General features: G+C 48.6%; 1 protein-coding gene across 1 annotated transcript in view; it reads right to left on the bottom strand.

The window, feature by feature from the left end:
* Nucleotides 1-10,342: 10,342 nt before the first annotated feature.
* Kcnb1 (potassium channel, voltage gated Shab related subfamily B, member 1) overlaps nt 10,343-19,548 on the bottom strand; it is a 98,684-nt gene continuing 89,478 nt past the window's right edge. The window contains exon 2 of the mRNA XM_005392330.2: nt 10,343-17,904. Coding sequence (XP_005392387.1) covers nt 15,895-17,904 — 2,010 coding nt within the window. The 3' untranslated portion in view covers nt 10,343-15,894. The remainder of the gene's footprint in view (nt 17,905-19,548) is intronic.

The raw sequence follows: 19,548 nt of genomic DNA, 5'->3' as shown, positions 1-19,548 counted from the left end.
TCTTACCTTCTTCAATGCATGCTGGTTTCTGTTCTGTTCTATACTATTCTGCCCCACTTTTTTTTCTTCTTTCATTCAAAAAGTGCTAGTCATAGCTGCACATGGCGGCACATGCCTGTAATCCCAGCACTCTGGGAGGCTGAAGCAGGAGGGTGGAAGATTCAAGCCCAGCCTGAGCATCCCAGTGACTTATCCAGACCCTGTCTCAAAGTGAAAAATAAAAAAGGGCCAGGGATGTAGCTCAGCACAAAGGTTCTGTGTTCAATCCCCAGGACTAAAAAAGAAACGTGCTAGTTACAACCCGTGAAATAGATTTTAAAGGGCTCTAATGCAGAAGTTCATAATTGGTTCAATGAATTTGGATACAATACGACAAAAATACATTTTCATTGATCTGTAGCTACAATATAGCACTTGCTTTAGTTATTAATAATAGGCAATAAATCATAGTAGCATTAGCAGTTCCAGTGACATTTGTCACACACACAAAGATCACAGATCATGTGGTATTTCATTATAGCTGTCACATGTGTCTGGAAATAGCATTTCTGCTCTTCACTACCTTAAAATTGTTATAGTTATTAGACCCCCTGCTGGATTGTGTTACTTATTAAAAAGAGGCATATATATTACTATATCACATATTTAAAATATTTTGGTAATGACACTTCAACAGAGTAGGTTTCCTTTGTGAGTGTTATTTTACCAAAAAGTATTATTCTGAGGGCCAGTGACATAGCTCAGTGGCACAGTGCCTACCTGGCAAGCACAAAGTCCTGAGTTTGATTCCTGGTACCAAAAAAACCCCTCGGAACCAAATTATTGTTCTGAGAAGGGGCCTGGGAGTTTCATCAGACTTTGCAGGGGTCCGTGGCACACACGCAGTTTAAGGAACCCTGACCCCTTGAGTCCCAACATAATGGAGGCAATCCTGTTCCAAGCAGGAAGCTCTTGGAGGGGCAGATCTCTGGAGTCCCTGCTCCTGTGCCAGCCCCACATGGAAATCTTGCTCGTGGTCAATATTTCTGAGGCATTGACAGCGCCAGCCTCTGCACCAGATCCTTGGCACTGGTCATTTCTTTTCATCTTTACGCCGACTCATGAGAGATGTGTACTATTTTTAGGCCCATGTCTCTCGTCTCTCTCGGTCTCTTTGCCATCCTTATTTTTCTGTACTTTATACAGTACAGAAGTACCATATCTTTTAAACTATGTATTGGCAGCCCCTTCCACAAGGATGTATCTCTTGAAGGAGGGCAAAGATTGGTTTTTCTCAAGAGTACATCCCCCAGATATTGAAATGTGCAAGATTCCAGGGGGTGCGGAAAATTCTACATCAGAGTGAAAGCTATTTTAATGCAATAGTTAGAAAAATGAACAGTGATGCCCAAAATTCATGGTGAACAAAATATCAATGTGATGGTTTATATGTAGATGTTCCTCTAAAGCTTCAAGCGACCATAAGCAGGACCTTTGGAAGGTGACTGGATTATAGGAGTTTATCGTTGACTTGCTGGTAGGAGGTGGGGCGCGGTCAGAAGACGTGAGTCACTGTGGGCATGACCCAGAGGGGTCCATCTCCCTTCCCCAGCAGTTCCCTGGGTGCTCTTCTTCCTCTCTGCCATGAGGTGAGCAGCTTTCCTCTGCCCAGGCCCTTCCACCACGCCTCCTACCACGCCAGGCCTGAAATATCTAAAACGTGAGCCCAAATAAATTTCTCCTCCTTTAAGGGTCTGGTATTTTTTCCCAGTGATGAGGAACATGTCTAAGACCATCAACATTCCAAATAAAGACCGGATCTAACCCTGCACTTGTGCACCCTTCCTGGCCCTTGCAGAGCCGGTGCTTGAGCACATTCTCAGCGTTCTGCAGATGAGGCCGGGAGGCACGGAGGGGAGACCTCCCTGACCAGTAACTGGAAAGCAGAGGACTCGGCATTATGACCTCAGGTGTGCTAGCTCCCAAGCCAGCCTCTTAAACTCTGTGCTTTCCAGGCTGATGAATAAATAACCATGCTTGATCTTTTTGGCAGAGAGGGTCATCTAGCGAAATCAGATTTGGGTTAAAATCCATGCAAAACAGGACATGAGACCAGCTTACAAAACAACGAGCAGCAGGAGCTTGGACAAGTCATCTCCAAATTCTGCTTTTGTTCCCTCAGCCTCAGAATACAGATGCATCTTCCTGGGAGTGTTTTGTGCGGACAGGGGAAAGAACATGCAGTGAGGACCCAGCAAACCATCCAGGAAACATCCGGACACAATCTGTGTATGTGTGTAGGGGTTCCCTGAAGCCCCTGGCTGAACGTGAGTGAGTATGGACTCCCCCTAGACCAGTGGTGGCAAAACCATGGCACATGAGCTGCAGTGGGCTGTTTGTATCATTGAGTGCCCTAAAAGGTTCACCATCACTGCCCTAGACTAGGGTGATTCAACTGTTATCCCCAGCACCAAGCAGAGGACCTGATACATAGTAAGTGCTCAATAAATGTATGTGGAAAGCAAAGAGACAAGAAGTACGGAAGTAAATGAAGAAGAGGGCACAAGAAAGGTGTCCTCATTGATTTCCGAACCACACACTTCTCCACGGCTGAGAAGCAGAAGGTGCCAGGATGGGTTTGTTTAGCAACCTACAGATGGTTGGAGGGTGTTCTTCTGAGACACCCTGGAGTTCTTCTGAGCCTGAATGATTCCCAGAGGGCCTCTGGCCCCCTGCAGTGACGCTGGTGCTTGAGGAGGGGCGAGGGATGTGGTTTTGGCTCTTGCTGAGCTGCCGACATGTGGGCGAACCTGCCTCTGGCACGTTGCGTGAATCTGGATCTCTGTGTGCTGGTCGGTGTGATGGCACCAGCACCGCTTTCTGGGTGTTGTGAACATCAGCTACATGCACTGGAGCCTCTGAAATGTGGCCCAAGACGTCTGTCAGCCTCGGATGAAGGTCTCTCCAGTCCATGCAGGAGAATGAGAAAAATAAGGACAATGCAAGCAGGTTTGCATGGAAGAAAACAAACCTGGCTATACGGACTGTTCTGATTGCTGGCAGGAATATACATACAAGGCTACGTCTGTGACAGGTGACCTTGCAGTGACAGCATTCACAACTGCAGCCCTATAAGTCCAGTTCTCTGTGAGGCTAAGGCAAGAGGACTGGCAAGTTCAAGTCTTCCTCAGGTAGCTTAGTAAGACCCTGTCCTAGAATTAAAGAATAAAAAAAGAGGTGGGGGTGATGGCACATCCCTGTGATACCTGTACTCGGGAGGCTGAGGCAGGGATCACTGTGAGTTTGAGGCCAGTCTGGACTACATAGTGAGTTCAGGGCCAGCTTGAACTACATTATGAGATGCTATCTTCAAAAAAACAGAATAAGAAGGGATGGGGGTATAACTAAGTGAATTCAAGCCCCAGTACTGAAGGGAAAAAAAAAAAAAAAGACTTGCAGAAAGCTTGCAAACCCTTTGATCCACAGCTTGACTTTCAAGGATATTTCTTAAGAGAAATCTACACATACTCTGAAGCTGGTCCCATTTAACTAGACATTTGGGGTTTTTTGGCTCAATATTTAACAATTATTTATTGAACACTTGCTATATACCAGGCATATTTCTATTCCCTGGAAGTACAACAGCGGATAAAACTAACAACAATTTTTGTGCTCATGGAATTATATTCTGTGGAAGAGAGATAACAAGAAACAAAATAAGTAAAACAGAATGATAAGGGCTATGAATAAAAATCAGTCAGAAAAAGGGGTGGAGTATGACTGCGTGTATGTAGCTGCTATTTTATTTTTATTCTTAAAATTTTTTTGGTTTTTCTCCGGTACCGGGAACCGAACTCATGACCTTGTGCTTGCCAAGCAGGCACTTTGCCGCTGAGCTAAATCCCCAGCCCTGTAGCTGCTATTTTAAATAGGGTCATCAGATGAAATGGTTGTTGAGATGACCAAAGAGGTGAGTCGTGTGATGGCCTGGAAAAGATGCCCTGAGTAGAAGAAACAGCTAGAGCAAAGGCCCTGGGGTGGAAACGTGCTTTGTGTATTAGAATATTGACAAGCAGGTAGTGTGTCTGACAGTCAGGGAGGGGGAAGATGAGCTTAAAACAGGCAACCCAGGATGGTGGAGCAGGGAAGGGGCCGCATCATTAGGGCTTGTGGCAAGCATGTCTGAAGACCAGGGAGAACGTGATGATATTGGAGGAGAATGGTGAGGGTAGGAGCCAGTGCACTGTGGCCATCCCAGCTGCACCAAGGACTTCAGATTCTACCCGTCCTGTGCCGGGGAGCCTTGGGGCGGGTGTGATCACAGAGCGACATGATGAGACTGGCAGTTTGACAGGTCTCCTCTGGCCGCTGCGTTGAGAAGAGCCTGAAAGAGACCGAGGGCAGAAGCAAGGAGCCCAGACTGGTGGCTGCTTCAGTGACCAGGCAACGGACAGAGGCAGCTGTGGCAGCGGAGGGCTGGGAATGTGGATTCCTGGCCTGTTCTGCAGACAGAGCCCGGAGGAGCTGCCAGCCCTGGGGGCGACCGCCAAAGTGTAGAAGCTGCTGAATACTCAGCGGTGGGAGCCTAGCAGTTCCTATGTAGAACAGGACACGAGGCTGGCTTACAAAGAACGGGGAAGCTCTTCGGGCGTGAATGCAGCCTGATTTCCAAGGTACACGGAGGGAAAAGAACGAGGTGCAGCAGTGTCTATAGTACGTCACTGTTTATGTGTGGTAAAATACAATGAAGCAAAATGAAACACATATACCCGTGCCTGCGTGCTTGCAAAAGCCGTCTCTCGAAGGACAAGGACTAGTAATTGCCTCTAGGGATGGGAGGTATGGGAAATTGTGCTCTTCCCTGGACCTTTGGGTTGTGGACATTCTACCTCTTCCGGTGGTTCACTTTTGTCCCCCAAAGGACAGCTGGGGACATCTGGAGACATTTTTGTTTGCTGCAACTGAGGCGGATGCTTGGCATTCCATGGGAAAGGCCGGGAGTGCTGCTGAACATCCCCCAGAAAGAGCCAGCCCCTAGACGCTTAGATCTATTAAAAAATAGAATACATTTTTTTTGTTTAAAGAATGGCCTCCCCTCCCCTCTCTCTTTTCAGTGCTGGGGGGATTGAAGCCAGGGCCTCAAACATGGTAAGTTAAGCGCTCTATCCCTGGGCGATGGCCCCAGCCCCAATCTTTACAAAGATTCTGAGACGGTGTCTTGTTAAGTTGCCCAGTCCTCTTGCCTCAGCCTCCTAAATAGTCAAAGATGGTCTGTTTTGCTGAGAGGATATGCTGTCGGGGTTCGAATTAGCCTTTTTTTCACTAGGTGATGCTGAGTGTACATAGTACATGGCAGTTACTTTTTTAATGTTCTTACTTAGCAAAATAAAATACTTCAAAGCTTATACACTCCTTCAAGCTGAGTGGGAAATTTTACTGGGTTATAACATTCTAAAGTTTGAAAATTACTCGTTCTACTAAACTGGCTTTGGAATACAGAGGTTTTATTTATTTATTTATTTATTTATTTATTTATTTATTGTCTTTTTGAGACAAGGTCTAGCTATGCAGTGCAGGCTGGCCTTGAGCTCACTTTGTAGCCCAGGCTGGTTTGGACTTGTAATGATCCTCCTGCCTCAGCCTCCTGAGTGCTGGGATTACAGGCATGCACCACCACACCCGGCCATATAGTGGTTTTAAAATATGATCCCACCATGCTCATAAGTGAAATAAATCAGACACACATGTGTAAACACCGTATTGTCTCACTAGTGTGAGCAACTGAAAGAGTAAATAAGATCCAAAATGTACAATAGATATTGTGAATTGGGAAGAAACTTCAAAAGGAAAGAGAAACTGGGATGGGGGAATGGAGAAAAGAAGAAAGGGGAAAGCAAAAAAAAAATTATATACATATATATAAAATATAGTTAAGATAGTTATACTACTAATTTCTCTTAGTTCATTGAAAAGAAAGGTTTGTGCTCATATTGTTTGGACAATTAAATGCTGATATCTTATACTCTGGATCACTAATTTAATGATAACAATATGCAATGTATTAACCCTCCTATTAATGTATTATTACTACCCTCCTATTATCTTGTTTTGAAATTTTGTTTTATTTTTTTCTCTCTAAAAAAAAAAATAAATAAATAAAGTATGGTCCCCAGGGTTCAGGATGCAGCTCAGCAGTGGAGCACTTGCCTAACATGCCTGAGGCCCAAGACTCTATCCCCAGCACTCCAAATAATAATAATAATAATAATAATTAATAATAATAATAATAATAAAACCTGTCCCCCAATCTTTGATCCCTTCCCTAACGATGTGGAATTCCTGCCCCCTAAGGATGTGGAATTCCTGCCCTCCGGAGTGTGAGCTGGATTTAGTGACTCAGAAGTAGGCTGGTGCAAGCAGTGTGGTCTGGTTTCTGGCACCAGGTCACTGTGGTTTCCTCCTGGCTTTCTCGCTTGAACCGTGTGCTCCGGGGAAGCCGGCACCATGCCACAGGGACACTCAGAGCCGTGTGCGGAGCCCACAGTGCGAGCAACAGAGGCCTCCTGCCAGCAGTGAGCAAGGAGCAGAGGCTCCTAAGCCACCCGCGCAGGAGCCGCAGTTTTTCTGGCCCCAGCGGAGCTGAGGACTGGAGCTGATGTCTTGATTGTGACCACCGGGAAGCTTCTCATCCAGAGCCACTTTGCTCGGGTGGTCCTGGACCCTTGCCCCGTGAAAACCACGGGACAGCAGATGCTTCAATCCAGGCTAGGCATCGCGGGTATTTATTACACAGCAATAGAAAACAAACACTAGGATCTTCAAGCTCTATCAGTCGTGCCAGGAACACAGAAACCTATGGCTATAGTTTGCCCACGTGCATGCTTCATCTGCCCAGCACGGGACCAGAGAAACTGGAATTCACTGCTGGCATTTAAAAGTCAGAATATTTCCTGATTTTGGATTTAAAATGATCTGGCGTTGCTGGGTCACCGCCCCACATGGTAGCAACCTTGTGGAGACGTATAGCGGCTGCCCCTTTAGACAGGTGCGTGCCCTCCAGTTTGCCACACACACCACCATTCCCTTATGCCTCATAGCCAGGTTGCTTTACTCCTTTATGTGCCCTGCTTGTTCCCTGCAGGCATCAGAGCTTCTGCATTCTTTTGTGAGACATCCTTATGAGTGGGGTACTCAGGCAGAGTTGACAAACGATCAGAGTCGGGGCTTTGATCAGTGAATGCCGGATGGGATGTCACCACTGGCTTTCACATCCGGGGCGACAAGCCAACATTTTCATGCTGCTACTGTCTTAAGGGGAAGAGAAAATACCCATGACACCCCTTCAGACGTAGCCCTCGTTATAGATATTCCCACCCCTACTTCCCTGCGTCCTCCAGAAAATAAACACCAGCACACACTAAACTTGTTTTCTCCATACCTTTATTGAACTCTGCAAACTTCATTAAGGGACCATTTGCTTGGAAATTCTTAAACATTTGGACATATTTTACAAGACAGGACAGCAGCTGGAGGTCACACAAGGATCACGATTTCATCTCACTACATGCATAAAAAGACATTGGGATTTTTGTTGTTTGGTTTCCTCCTGTGTGTGTGTGTGTGTGTGTGTGTGTGTGCATGAGCGCATGCACGCCCAATGCTTATTTTCACCATTACAGGAAGGACTAGAGACGTCAACGGATGAAAAATGAATAGGACCCACAAACGTGACTTGAGAAAAGAGTGGCTGAGGACGTCGGTCGTTTATGGCTAATGTGATTGGCTTGGACCCCATCATGGGTGGGGTGATCAGAATGGCTTTGCTGGCAGAAGAGCCCCAACCTCACATCACAGGTTCCTGGGAGGGACAGAGGGTCTTAGCTGATGCCATTGGGGCATATGCTGTCACAGAGGGCTTTGGGGCTCAGAAAAAGGAGGCCATTGGCTCTAACAGCAGGAGGACAGGCAAGCCCTCTCACGCAGCTGGACTCCATGGCTCAGGGAATGCGCTCCAGTTCCAGGTGTACGTGCCCACATTCCTGCACCAGCAAATCCCAGACCGAGGGAAGCCCTCACTCTGGACCCTCGGCTTAGCCCACTGGAAAGCCACTCTGTGGGCTCCCAGGGGCTGCGTGAGCTAAGCTACAGCATAAGGCTGCACCCGCCAGGCAGGAAAGGAGGGATGGGGCTCGCCGCCCCTGCAGCCCCCTGGAGGGGAGGCTCTGAGAGAGGACTGTGACTCTTATCATGTTGGGGCCTACAAAGGTCAAATTTGGATGTCACTGTGACCCCAGACTGTGTCCGAGAACAGGTGGTATTGGTGGGGCACCTGTGTTCAGTGAGAGGGGAGGGGCTCCCATTTCCCCTTCCTCCCCACTTAGCAGTACATCCAGCCAAGGGAGAACTCACCGCCTAGCTCCCCGCTTCCCCACACGTTCATCCATCCCCCAGTCATCCCCCAGTCACTCACTCAGCACCGCACAGGATGGCCACTGTGTGCCAAGGGCACATGCTGGCGGGTGACCTTGAGTTCCCGATACAGAAAATGGGCTTCCCAGCCCCTGACCTTGGACTGAAGTCAAGGTAGACCCGGAAGGAGAGGAGCCGGCTGCCAGCCTACTCACTGCCATGCCCAGCTCTTGGCTGTTGAGCCTGTGAGACACAGCCCCAAGCCCCAGGGAAGCCCTGGGGCCGAGAGCTATGCAGAGGAGGGGATCCAAACCTTTGGCCCTTGCTTTTCGGCCCAGCTTATCCCAGGGGGAGGAAGTGACTGGGGATCCCTGTGAGCCTGGAGCACATCCCAGTGGAACAGAAGGGGGAGTTTCCTGCACCTTCCCCAACTGGCCCAACACAGTAGTCTTACATCCTGAGCAACCGCTCCAGGGCAGAGCCTCCCTGGGAGTGCGACCTGGGAAATTGGTTTTTGTTTTATTTGGTTTTGGAGGAAGGCAGCTGCTCATTCTGCCTATCCAAACGCACTGGCCTGCCTCGCTTTATATAATACCTAAGACCACCTGGACTTGCGCTCAGCCTGATGCTGAAGTCCCACCTCCTCCAAAACCGCTATGCACACAGGAGCTCCCAACCTGAACGCTCCGCCCGGAGAAAGCAGGGGTCAGGCCTGCCGAGAACAGATAGGGAGGCCGGGGGCACAAGCGCTCTGCTTGCGGGCAGCCAAAGCCTGCTTTTGCTGGGAAGCCGATTATGGCCGCCTTGCCTTTTGCCTTTCTGAATTTTTATCATAGGTGGAGATTTCTGAAGGTCCTTCATGGGATCTCCTGTTTTACTTACGGGGGAGCCCTTTGGAATGGTGCCATTTGTGATTGCCTGGGCAGTGGGTGGCTGCTAGTGGATAAAAGGTCACTGTGCCTCTTGGAGGGCGCAGAGTCTGGGCAGAAGGGCTAAAGCACCGTGAGACAGCTGGCCAGAGGAGGGGACTTTGTGGACTGCTCCTTGGCTGGCCTGGGGAAGGGAAGCGTGCGTCCCATCCCAGTGTGGTCCCCGTTAGGACCCTGGGGTTGGGCTGGAAGGGTGACTCACAGGGTGTGAGGCAGGGAGCAGGACAGAAGCAGGGTGCCCTACTGCCACCTTCCTGCTTTGGCATCCCTCCGGGATGGCTCCAAATCCTAGAACCTGAGCTCCTGCTAACTGTGCTCCACCCCTGCCTTGAGCCTGTGCTCAGAACGTACAAGCTGCACACATGCGCACATGTACACACACACACCAGGAAGCAGAGGGAATGTCCCTTCAGTTTTCAGTCCAGTCTACATGCCAGGCTAGGAACACTTTGCAATACCCACTTTGCGTATCAACCAGGCTCCCTTTAAATACGTGTGGGGAAGGGATGAAAGCTCATTACCCACCAGGCACTGGCTTCCTGGGTAGACACCCAGGAGAAAACATTAGGGACCTGTGTGTGTGCAGCCATCTGGCAGACTCTTCAGGTCACCTGGTGTACTCTACCCCGTCCCGGCCAGGCTTTAGATCTTCTCCGCACCCTTTGTGGGAAAAGTAAATTTAGGGTTAGAAGTGAGGAGCTGGGTTCACTCTATCAACAGCCCCATTCCAAATTTGATTCTTCAGGAGCTCAGGTTCTTGGAAAGTCCAGGAGAAAGCTCGGGTTAAGATAATATCAGGGACCATGGATGGAAACCCAAGCCACACAACGTTTTGCTTAATGAGGACAACCACAGGCAGTGGTGTTTGCTTACCTGGGCACTGAACCTGGGAAACTACTGGGAGATAATTTTCTGGTTTTATTATTCTTAGGCGAAAGTTGTTTGTTTTTTATTTATTTATTTATTTATTTATTTATTTATTTTTTTCTTCTGGTACCAGGAATCAAAGTCACGACCTTGCGCTTGCCAGGCTGGCGCTTTGCCGCTGAGCTAAATCCCCAGCCCCAGTTTTTTGTTTTTTAAATCTTATCTCTTTTATTTGGGTCTGGTTCAAACCGGATCACCGAGAATCTTGGGGGTGGGCAAATTGCTTAGGGTCAGAATAACAAAGATGTACTTGGGTTGGCTTCCTCTGGAGATTCATCTGGCTAGGATGGGTCGCTGCTCTCTGGGGGTCCTGGTTTGGCTCACATCTTTGATACTGGGCAGAGCCTGGAGCTGATTGGGAGGTAATTGGTAGATCAAAGCCTGGATGAATGCAGGCTGGAGATCCTTCTTTTGTCATCCTGCAGGGGTTAATGGGTGGGCATCACTTTTCCTGGAAGATCCTGCTCAGTGAGATGTCCTCAGCCTCGATGATGCTGCGTACCACCTTGTGGAATTAATTATCAGAATGGTCCAAAAACTCTCCAAGCCTTGGAGAGGTGGAAACTGGAAAAGTACTGCTATCTGCAAGAAATCTCATGGAGCCAGCAGCTGGAAAGGGAAGGAGGGCATGAGAGAGCACATTCTGGGAACTACGCTTCTGTGTTGGCTACAAGGGCATCTGGCTACTCTTCCAGTGAGGGTGTTAGAAATGGATTGCAATGAGGAACTGATAAAAAGCTGATGAGGTCTGAGGTCCAGCATGTTCTGAGGTCTGCAAGAACCCGAACATGCTCTGGCCTTCAGGTATGATTGGTGGTGGTGGTAGAGGGGTGTGGGGCAGAGGATGTGAAGGCAGTTGGGCCAGTAGGGACGTGGGAGGGTTCTGGATCTCAGAGACACCAGCAGCAAATTTGCACGTGAGGTTTTTGGATCCAAGATTTCTGGGGATGAGAAAACGCAGTCCCTTCAGATCAATGGAAGGTGTGGGGCAGGAGCTCAAGCAGCCTGTGTCCTACCCGGATTCTGAGGCCAGCCTTCCTGTCTCATTCCTGCCCTCATGTCCTGGACGCTTAAGTACAACGAGAAAGAGAAACACAGGCCGGATGAGGAAAGAATGGATACTTCCGAGTACCAGAGAGTCCCTATGCCAGATGTCAAGCCCCAAAGTCTTCCCTACCTCCCAAAATCAGACGCTAAGAGAAGAAATGAAAAAACAGCTGAACAAACAGACTATGGGAAGAAATGATAAAGACCAGAAAACAACATGATACTGACCAACAATAAAACTCCTAAGATATTACTCGGTATTGTAAGAGAAGAAATTAGACTCAGTTGCCCTATTATAAATTTGCTAAAAATACATATATATATATTTTATCGGAACAGAAAAATAGACTACTCTGAGATGTGCAAACATCTCAGATACTTTTAGAGCCAGGAAAATGGCAACAGAAAATGCAGAAGCGACACTTATTTCTGTGTGCGGCCAGGGCTGGTTCGGGTGGCCCCGGCTGGGTGATGTGAAAGCATTTGGATGCTGTCACAGAAGCGGTGGTAGGTGAGGAAAAGCCCTCTTGGGGCTGGAAGCTTTCCACTGTCCTCTTGGGGACTGGGGAGCCCCCTTCTTTTGCCAACCAACTTCAAGGTTACAGCAGAAATGTCCCCAAAGGCGCATGTCCTGGAGGCTTTGTATTGTGTCCTTCTGTGATTCAAATTTACTTGACTTGAGGCTGAACAGCCTGGGGTTATCTTATTTGAGACAAATTGGCAGAGAAGTAAAAAAGGGGAGAGAGAGAGAGAGGGAGAGAGAGAGACCTGGCTTTAGTGACCCTTGTCCATGGTGAATTTTAAATGTCCCCTTGCTCATGGAGTAGACATTCCAGCCATGACTGGAGCAAGACGGAAATATACAATAGTTACAAATATCAACAATACATTACAGTTTTACAGAAGAGAATACTGTTTTTTTCCCCCCTTAGAAACATGGATCTTTTGAGGAGAAAGGGCAGAGACGAGGCTACAGCTACGAAGACACGGCGGAGGAGAGGTTCAGGAAAGAGTTTGAAGCATTTGTGTCATCAGTCACGATCGGGGCAAGCTGAGCGGGCAGAAAGGAAACAGCCGCCTCAAGATTTTGTTGTTTCCTTTTCTTCTTCTTGATTCCTGATCTTTTTAGAGAAAGGGGCTTCACGGGAACAAATGTTCTCTCCTTTTTTCTTTCCCTTAAAGTGTGCTTAAGATAGAAATCCTAAAGAAGGCACTGAGAAATCTACTGCACCAAAGACCAGTTTTCTTTTACCCAGTGACAAAATGGCGAATGAACCGGCTCCTCCACGCCGTGGCCACTTCTCTTCCCGCTGGCCAGACTCTCCCGCGTGAGAGGGACGCGCAGCCACCCGGCCCCTAGCCCTTTCTGAGAGTGGTGGAAGCTGGAACTCGAGTTCATGATGAGTTTCAGTGTATTCGCCAAAGGGACCAGGTGTCCACCCACCCCAGCCCCTCGTTTTGTTTACTTGGGTTGATCTGCTTCTTTTTGCTCTGGTTGGTCCAGCAACGGGTAGAAAAGACAGAGCTAATGCAGTCTTTGCCTCACCCACAGCTTTCTTCTTCTCTACCAAGATCGGCTATGAAGTTCAGCTTCTCAGTGGAGACCTTAGGTAGATTTCCCAGCGCATTACATACCCGTACACAGGTACAGGTTGGGTGTATGCATCTTAAAAATCTGGGTATGTTCCTTTTTGGTTGGTGTGGGGGGTGCTGGGAAAATGTACAATATGCATTTTGAGTTGAACGCAGGGCAAAAGCTGTATTCCTGCAATACATACACATACAAGTAAAAGAAAAAACCAAACCCAAACCAAAACGGAATACTCTCTAAGCATAGTATATGCTGATTTTCAATGATTCTGTTTCTATAAGAACTCTATAGGACTCTGGCTATGAAGCCTGAAAAGGTAGGTTCTTAATGATACTTCTGAATTCGTCCTTCAAAAGTGACTCAGTAAAATGCTACTTTAGGTCAGACAAAACACACAAGGAAAGAAGGGCCAGGTCCTACGTGACACAAGGCATAAAGGGCCTTTGGTTACAAGGAGAGTTGCACCAATTGGTTATTCATTGAAAAAAAAAAAAAAGAAAGAAGAAATCATTTCCAATCTGTACACGTCTCATCTGCTTGAACCAACAACGAAATGCCTTGATTTGAAGAAGGGGTGATAATTCCTTCTCACTATATATGGCTATATTGAAACATGTGCACTTTCCTGATATGTAAAATAGACTATATTATTATTATTAATTTTTACAGATAGCATCAGCTCTAAAAATATTTGAATCGGAAATCACAACTATTTACTTTTATCAAAAAGCATTTGTTTTCCCTGAATTTTCACATTTGTGCTGATGGACAGAGATGGCGATGAAGACAGAGACACAGAAGATGGCCAGCGGGGAACTGTCCCACGGTCATTCCTCAAAGGCCCCGGCCCTGCTGCGCACTCAGCGAAGGGCTTTGGGAGCGCCGTGCTTCCTCTCTGGGTGCCGACCTGCGCCCACGTTCACTCTCCCTGCCCCTCGGCCCCTTTGCCTCTGCTTGTGAGTACTCTGAAGAGACCTAGGAGGAGTCAAGTTTGCATTTTCTTTGTTAACACACAGCAAATAAAAGACCGCACCCTTGTGAGAGGCTCCACAATCCCTGGAGAAGCTGAGACGTGCCATAAACTGGGTTCATAAGCAGCAGAGAGCACACATTTTTAAGGGCAGTGTCACAACAATGTGACCTCTGGGTCATGCCATTGTATTGATGGGCAGGCCAGCAACAGATTGCACTAAAGATAAGGATCCAACACGCTGTCTTTGTTCCACCAGGAAGACATATGCCTGCCACTGTATTGAAGCCGGGCAGAACTACACTATTATACCTGGGACACCATCCCTCAACAGTACACTGAGAGAACAACAGTGCGCCGTTGTACTATAGACAGGCAGACGGAAAGACAGGTTATCTTTACTGACACATGAGCCAATACAATAACATCGCATTAACCAGTGGTTCATCCTGATGTCACTGCACTGAGGAATGGCCAACAACACCATGCCGTTGGAGTAAAAGCAAGCAGGATGATAGCAGGTCATCAAACTAGGACAGGAAGACCGACATCAAGAAATACACCAGAACCGCTCAGGATGCGCACAAATACTTATTGCTTTTGTCTGTACTGTCTGCATTGATGGCTGCAGGAAGGAGAGCTGAGTCTGTAGGACAGACTGACACTGAAAACACACCAATGGCGAGTTGACAAGAAAGAACAAACACCCAATGCCCAACCGTCGCTGGGACCTTCTGAGATGTGCATGTCTCCTGTGCAGGTGACCTTAGGAGAGGCCCTAACCAAGGGCCGAGAACCCCTCCTGGCCCGTGAGGGTGAGGGAAGCTCCAGGGGGGCAGGGAAGGAGCCCACGGACTTGGATGATGCCCACCGTGGCCGGAAATGGGCCTGAAGCGACAGCCCAAATACAGCGCCAACGGGTGGCCCACGAGAAATAGTGCTTGTTTTAAAGTGCAAGATGGTGACACTGTCCCTGGTAGAACCTATATTTCAAAAACATAAAGTGCTTTTTATTAAATTTCTTTTAGCTTGAATACCACAGGAAACAAAAAAAAGAATTTCTATTATAGTAGGTGCTTTCCCTGCTGCAGCAGGAAGTATTCAAAAGTCTGGATGGGGCATTTAACGAGGGGTGTTTTTTTTCCTTTTCCTCTCATTTTGCAGGTAAAAAAGAAAATCAGATTTTTATACTGTTCTTCAGTAACACAGAGTCTCTTTGAATAAGCTATTTCTTTTGCATATTTGACACTTGGATATCTTTTGAGTCTACCCTAGTGATGTACAGAAATCATTTTCTTTCTATAACCCTAAAGCAATGTAGAGTTCCTCCCATTGGCTTCGTGCCCGCCTTCTGAACCCTTCCCAGATTGCCAGGGGGCAAAAAGAATCGAGTACAAATGGTGCAACTCACCCTGATGGTATCTCAAAATAAAACCTCAGGTACTACGGAATACTGCAGTCAATGAAGTCATTGGAGGAAGGGTTTTACTCTGGGATCGTGGCTTATGGCGCGATTTCCCCAGGACACAAGTGTGCCCTGCGGCCTTCTAACGGTGGGATCCAGGAGGTGATGGACAGGTTTTCCCAGAGGTGGCCAGGCGACACTTAATACCCCATTGGTCAGTGTACTCTTTCAATACCATCCGCTTGTTCCAGCATCCTTCTCCAGCTGAAGCCAGGAGGGGTGGAAAGGTTGCCCCTAGAGGCTGTGACAGCCACGAGAGAAGGAGTAGGTGGCCTCAGTTAGGTCTAGAATGGTGGTGGTGGTGGTGGTGGCTGTGAGCTCTGCTTGTGTCATCTCCCAAAGAGAGCAGTAAAATTATTACAAGGAGGCACTGTCCCCACAGCTTGGCCAATTTCATGCTGACGGACCTGTCACGGCTCTCCAGGTCTTAGGGAACTTCTGTGAGTCTCTTTGCTCCCTGGGAGCTTTGCAGAGCTTTTCTGTTTCTGAGTTCACCAAGAAAAGCTCTATGGCAGGTAAGCGGAGCAGCCGTCCTCCTTGGACCTTGCCCACAAGTGTCCCCTTCGTGGTGGGGAGCTCAGATGCTCTGATCCCGAGTGCTCCCGTGGGCTCCTCCCCCGGGCAACACGCGGACGTCGGGAGAGATGTGGTTCTCGAGTTTGCACTTTTCCTGACCACTGGGGCCTTTTCCAGTCAATGCCTCGGTGGAGTAAATACAGTTCTGCTTTAAGAACTTAGGGGAGGTGGGTAAAGGGGAACTTTCGAAGTGGTTCTTCTCCGACCTAGTGCTGATGCTGAACTTGGGGCTGGTGCTCCCTCGCACGCTCCTGGGAGGGCTGGAGTCCACACTGTACAGCAGCTGCCCCTCATCGTCCGTGTCCGCGTCGATGTACTGGTGGATACCCGCCTCGAAGTTGAATGCTATTGCTGTGTGTTTCTCGGGCGAGCGGGGTGGTGTCCTAGCACTTGCTGTGGTGTAGATGGAGGACTCCGGGCTGAGCACAGGCTTGTCCAAGAGCGTGGCACACTCCAGTCCGGCAACAGCCGCGGCAGCTCCCCCTCTGTTCCTCAGAGGGTCGTGATACATTCCCAGAACGGGGAGGAGCGGGCTGGGATCGCCCTCCATGAAGTTGACTTTGAGCGCTCGGAGCTTCAAAGGGTTGTTGGTCTTCATGGAGCTCTTGGGGCTCTCGATGAAGAAACCGGAATGATGGCTGGCATCGGGGGGAGGGTTGGCCTCCACAAGCCTCCCGCCGCTGGCACCCAGAGCCCCCCGCCAGCCCAGCTCTGGAGCTGTGCTGCCCCCGGTCTTGCTGGGGAGCGACGCCAAAGGGCTGTGGGAGAATTTGGTGGCTTCGGGGAAGTCTGTGGCACAGCTAATGAAGCTGTCGATGCTCGACATACTCCGCATGTCGATGACCCCTTCTGTGCGAGTCGGTAGAGGAGCTACAGGGCTGGGGACGCTCTCCATTTCAAGTTCTTCCTTTGGTTTGCTCTGTGCTGCTGAGTCCTTGGTAGTGAGAATGGGCTGGGACTGGGTCTTGGCCATTTTATTGTACATGTCTTCCAACTGCTGGACGTTCAGGTGCTGAGGACTCGAAGATGATCTGGCCTTTTCAGGGGATCCCTGCTCCTTGGTTTCGAAGGACTTACTTGAGCTGGTTTCAGACAGCGTCCTCTTGGTCCACTTCCATTTGCTGGGAGATAAATGGTTATCCTGCACTTTATCCTTCTTACCCAGGTTCTCCCCATTCTTCTCAACCACGATGTCCATCATCTCAATGCTCCGGGCAAAGGCGTCCTTCATGTTCATGGAGACAATGCTGCCGTTCCTCTTGGCTCTCTCCAGAGCCTCTCTTCGCTTAATCGCTTTCTCCTGCCTCTTCTGCTCCTTGTAGAACTCAGAGAAGTTATTGACAATGATGGGAATGGGAAGAGCAATCACCAGGACCCCGGCAATGCAGCAGAGACCACCAACAATTTTCCCCAGGAGAGTTTTGGGGTAGATGTCGCCATACCCAACCGTTGTCATGGTGATGGTGGCCCACCAGAAAGAGGCCGGGATGCTTTTGAACTTGGTGTCATCCTCATCCTTCTCCGCAAAAAAGACAAGGCTAGAGAAGATCATGATGCCCATGGCAAGGAAGAGGATGAGCAAGCCCAGCTCATTGTAGCTTCTGCGCAGGGTGAAGCCCAAGGACTGGAGGCCGGTGGAGTGGCGTGCGAGCTTGAGGATACGCAGGATGCGCATGATACGGAAGATCTGGACCACGCGGCGCACGTTCTGGAACTGCAGCACACTCTTGTTGGACTCGGTGAGGAAGATGGTGACGTAGTACGGCAAGATGGCCAGCAAGTCAATAGCGTTGAGAGGGCCCTTGAAGAACTTCCATTTCTTGGGTGAGGACAGGAATCGCAGCAGGTACTCCATGGTGAACCATGCAATGCACACGGCCTCCACGTGGGCCAGCTGCGGGTTGTCTGTGTTCTGGCCAAACTCATCAAGGCTCTGCAGCTCAGGCAGCGTATTGAGTGACAGGGCGATGGTGGAGAGGACGATGAACATAATGGAAATGATGGCCAGGATCTGTGATAAGAAGAGAGGAGCGCTGAGTTAGCAACCGGCAACACTGATCATCACAATACTTCCATAGTCAAGACCATTTTCCCACCTCACTTAATGACTACTTAAGCTACAAATCACTTATTCAAATCCATTTATGGCACAAAAACTAAGGCCCAGGGAATTGAAATGATTCCCCGGTAAACAGCAAGCCCAGGGGTGGGCAAACTCTTTCTATAAAGGGCCAGAGAGTAAATAATTTGGCTTTGAAGCCTACGCATTCTCTGTTGGAATGCCTCAGCTCTGCATTTGCAGCATAAAAGTAGCCTGGATAACACATGAGTGAATGGGCATAACTGTGTTTCAATAAAACTTTATTTACAAAAGTAGGCAGCAGGCTGAATTTTACTTGTAGGCCATAACTGGTGACTCCTGAGCTGACCATGGTTCACATGATTACAGGGTTGGGTGTTGCTTTCACAACGATGATGCTAGTGATACTAATAAGAGCTGTCATTTGTTGAGTGTGTGTGTGTGTGCGCTAAACACTCTATGCAATACCTTATCTTATTCTTACAGCTAGCCTATTAAATATGATTAGCACCATCAACCAGAGGAGGAAACTTGGACTTGCACAACTAGCAAGAGGTGGAGCCAGGATTTTAACCCAGGTCAGTCTGACCCCAGAGCATGAGCTCTTAAGTCTGCCTTAAAAATCAGATGAAGCTGGATGTGGTGGTGCATGCCTGTGATCCCAGCTACACAAGAGGCTGAGATGGGAGGATTGCAAGTTCAAGGCCATCCTGACCAAAAAGGCTGTCTTAAAAAACCCAAACCAAACCAAAACAAAAACAGATGAGCTCTGAGAATCCTTTTGCTGAAAAAATGCCCAGACATGCATGATTTTGCAATTTGTAATTTCCAGGGAGGCACAGATGCCCTGGACCCACACTAAGTCCTGATTGGAACTATGGACTTTGGGGGATAAGGACTTTGGTTTCATTACTAATGAACCCCTGGGATCAAGAACAGGGCTTGGGCCAGAAAAAAGGGCTCAATGGACGCTTTTTGAAATTAATGAAATCCAGATGCAATAAATTGCTCCCAGGGTCTTTTTCCTCCCCAATATAAACCCAATCATATTGTTTCTCTGTTTAGTAAATCTCCAGGACTTCTGAGGGAAAGATCTAAGCCCCCGGTCACCATATATGTACCATTTAAACGTGGTTGTTGCTGATTGGCCCAAGGTGCACAGAAAATCCAGGCTGAGCCAATCTGTACGCGGGGCTCAGCCACCCAGCCTCGGAGAGTTTGTGCTCAGGCGTCCTGGAAGTGAATTAGTTAGGGAAGTGAGCCTGGGATAAGCCCAAACCCCAGGCAGGTATCTCCCAAGTTGTAGGGGACAGAGACACCATCAGAAAGAACTAGAAAAACCTGAACCTCTTAGAGAAGCCAAAGAAGGACGGGAAGGGGCAGAGAGTAGGGGCAGTGAGGACCGGGAGCATGCTAAGAGGGTGTGGAAGGCAGCAGCTAAGACCTTGGGCTCAGGTCAGCTTGTTTTGGATTCCCACGCCCCAGCCCTGAGGGTGACAGGTGGCCAGAGAGCTCTGGTGCCTGCTTCCTTACTTTGAGCAAGTTATTTGAACTCTCTAAGCCTCAGTTTCTTCC

This window comes from Chinchilla lanigera, unplaced genomic scaffold (assembly GCF_000276665.1).
Source record: "Chinchilla lanigera isolate Chin_1 unplaced genomic scaffold, ChiLan1.0 scaffold00044, whole genome shotgun sequence".
NCBI lineage: Eukaryota > Metazoa > Chordata > Mammalia > Rodentia > Chinchillidae > Chinchilla > Chinchilla lanigera.
The sequence above is the reverse complement of the archived record's forward strand: the minus strand, read 5'-3'. Positions and strand labels throughout refer to the sequence as shown.